This window comes from Solanum lycopersicum, chromosome 8 (genome assembly GCF_036512215.1).
Source record: "Solanum lycopersicum chromosome 8, SLM_r2.1".
Lineage (NCBI taxonomy): Eukaryota > Viridiplantae > Streptophyta > Magnoliopsida > Solanales > Solanaceae > Solanum > Solanum lycopersicum.
This window is the reverse complement of record NC_090807.1, coordinates 59308599-59311620: the sequence shown is the minus strand read 5'-3', so window position 1 is coordinate 59311620 and position 3022 is coordinate 59308599. Positions and strand designations below refer to the sequence as shown.

General features: G+C 29.2%; 1 protein-coding gene across 1 annotated transcript; it reads left to right on the top strand.

Moving 5' to 3' along the window:
* On the top strand, positions 1 to 921 carry THT1-4 (N-hydroxycinnamoyl-CoA:tyramine N-hydroxycinnamoyl transferase). Its single transcript, NM_001329205.1, is given in 3 exon segments — positions 1 to 362; positions 365 to 536; positions 538 to 921. Coding segments are annotated over 3 exon segments (726 nt in total). The 5' UTR covers positions 1 to 84; the 3' UTR covers positions 814 to 921.
* The last annotated feature ends 2101 nt before the right edge of the window (positions 922 to 3022 follow it).

The following is a 3022-nucleotide window of genomic DNA, read 5'->3' as shown; positions in this document are numbered from 1 at the left end:
ATACAATTTCCCATTGCCAAAAAGAAAAAGAAAAAAACTTCATCCTACCACTTTCAACAATATCTCCTTTTGCCTTGAACAACTATGGCTCCTTCTCTTCAACAACCAATTCCATCTGAAGCAATAACCAGCGATGCATCATCGGACGTTACCATCGCTGGAAAGATATACACACGAGTTCGTCTCGCTACGAAATCTGATCTTTCTCATATATACCAATTGTTTTACCAAATCCATGAATACCATAACTATACTCATCTATACAAAGCTACTGAGTCCTCCTTGGCCAACTTGCTCTTTAAGGAAAACCCTCTTCCACTTTTCTACGGTCCATCAGTACTTCTACTTGAAGTCTCTCCAACCCTTTTAAAGAAGCTAAGAATGAAGAGTTCAACCCTGTCCTTACAACGTTTGACCTTAAATTCCCTGTCGTAGAAGGACAGGTTGAGGAATTCCGGTCCAAATATGACGATAAGAGTGATGCTTACATCGCGGGATATGCTTTCTTTTACGCGAATTATTCGTGCTTCTATGACAAAGCCTGGGTTCTATTTTGAGAGTCTTTACTTCAGGGAGAGTTATAGGAAGTTGGGAATGGGGAAATTGTTGTTTGGGACAGTTGCATCTATTGCTGCTAACAATGGGTTTGTATCGGTTGAGGGAATAATCGCAGTATTGAATAAGAAGTCATATGATTTTTACATAAATATGGGAGTTGAAATTTTTGATGAGTTTAGGTATGGCAAATTGCATGGTGAAAATCTTCAAAAGTATGCTCATAACAAGGACAAAAATGACGAAGGAAGCTGTTAGTGTGTTATTTTTTTACATGTTGAAAGTTCCCATTCATACATTTCTATTTCTAATCTTGTAAAAGCAGAATGCGCATTACATTTATATCAAGTTTAAATTTGTTACTCACTCCGTACGGTATTGTTTGTCATGATTTCTATTTTTAAAGTCAAATTATAAAAATTTTGACTAATATTTTAAGATGTATATTTACATCATATTAATATACAAAAAAATATAATTTATAGTACTTTTCATATAATTTTAGAATATCTAATTTTTTTATTTAAAATATCAAATTATCTTTAAAAATTAGTGAAACTTTCAACTGAGAGGAGTATCATATATAACACAATCCCTTTGATTCATTTAATAATATGTGGCACGGTTATTATTTGGGAATTCACAGGTTTTTTTTTGCCCTTGCCATATTAGATATGCATTTCCCCTCCATTTTAGGCTTCGTTAGTTGTACTTACTTTTACGAGCGAAACCTCCAAATTTAGAAAAATAACTATACTATACTATTTTTATTAAAACTTATTGAAAAGTCCAAGGTTCGTTACGTAATTGACAATAATGTGCATACTCATTTATCAAGTGTATCCCTATCCAATTTAATTTGTTGATGTCATTTGTACAAATGTTTTTATTTTGGAGTGATATTTAACTTTAAAATATTTTTATTTATTTATTTATTTATATAAATTTATTATTTGCATCTGTGGCAACTGGCAACATCCAATAGATATTTTTATTACGACATGTGGTTAATGATTCGCTTAGTTAGAATTCTCTCACCAAAAATATTAAGGTAATAACTATCTATAAATTTTATCGTCTATTATAAATTTTGTAAAGAAAGTGAGTGTTGTGATTGGGAGAAAAAAAAAAAACAGATTGGACTATATCAAGACGTACGGTATTATTATTTTCTTTTCAATTTAATTATGATGTTTGAATTTATAAAATCAAATAAATTTTTTTTTTATCATATTTAATTTATTTTCTTATCTTTTAAATTATTAATTATTGAGATGTAAAAAATAGTACTTAATTTATCTTATAAGCTCCATGATTTACTTAATTAATTGGAGATGCATCTAGCATTGTATATCATATATTATTCTTCAGGATACCATAGATATCAAATTACCATATTTGAAATAAAAGTTTTTAATACAAGAAATGCAGTATTCTAATTTTGGTATATGCATTTTATTAATTTTATAATTATTCATAAGAAAATTACTTGAATTTTTCTTGAAAATATTTTTATATGTTTAACCATTTAAGTTAGTAGTTATTTTAAAATCAAAGACATAATTATCTATTATATGTTAATAACATACTTTAAAAGATACAAAATTAACTGCGGAATAGGAATAATATAATATTTCTAAAATTCGAAAACCCAAATTAAGGAACCAATTTTTTGAGTATCATGCTCAGTCCAATATGGCTTATACCACATGTGGAAGAATCCGGATCTGATCTATTTACTCGGCAATTCATCCGGTGACTTCACGGTCGCCAAAGAAGCCCCAAGAAGCATCAAACATTTCCGATGAGATCCATGGAGCAATTCTTAGATAGCAAGAAAAGTCAATAAAGAGTTGTATTTAAGCCGGCATGTTCACCCACCAAATAAAAATAAGACCAAATTCTCCACTATAAATAACTTGTTATCCTAATGTATCTTTTCATACAATATCCCATTACTAAAACAATAATCACCCATGCATCATCGGACGTTACCATCACCAGAAAGAAGAATGCTCAATATATTTATATTTGAAAAAATTAAATTGGTAATTATATACTATTTCCGTCCGGAAATACTTGTCATAGTGTGCTTATCGAAAGCTAATTGATTAATTTTCAAAGTTAAATTAGACACATTTAATTCGATATTTTAAACAAAAAAATTAGATATTCTAAAACTATAAGAAAAGTACTATTAATTACAACTTTTTGCATATTAATATGATTAAAAAATGTATCTTAAAATATTAATTAAAATTTTTATAATTTAACTCTAAAAGTAAAAATCATAACAAACAATACCGGACGAATGGAATATCATGTTAAACATCTTGTATTCATGAATTTATATGTCACGATCCAAAACGAGCCGCGAGTGGCACCCACACTTACCCTCCTATGTGAGCGAACCAACCAATCTAAAACCCAAACATTTCAACCATAATAAACAGAAAATAATGCGGAA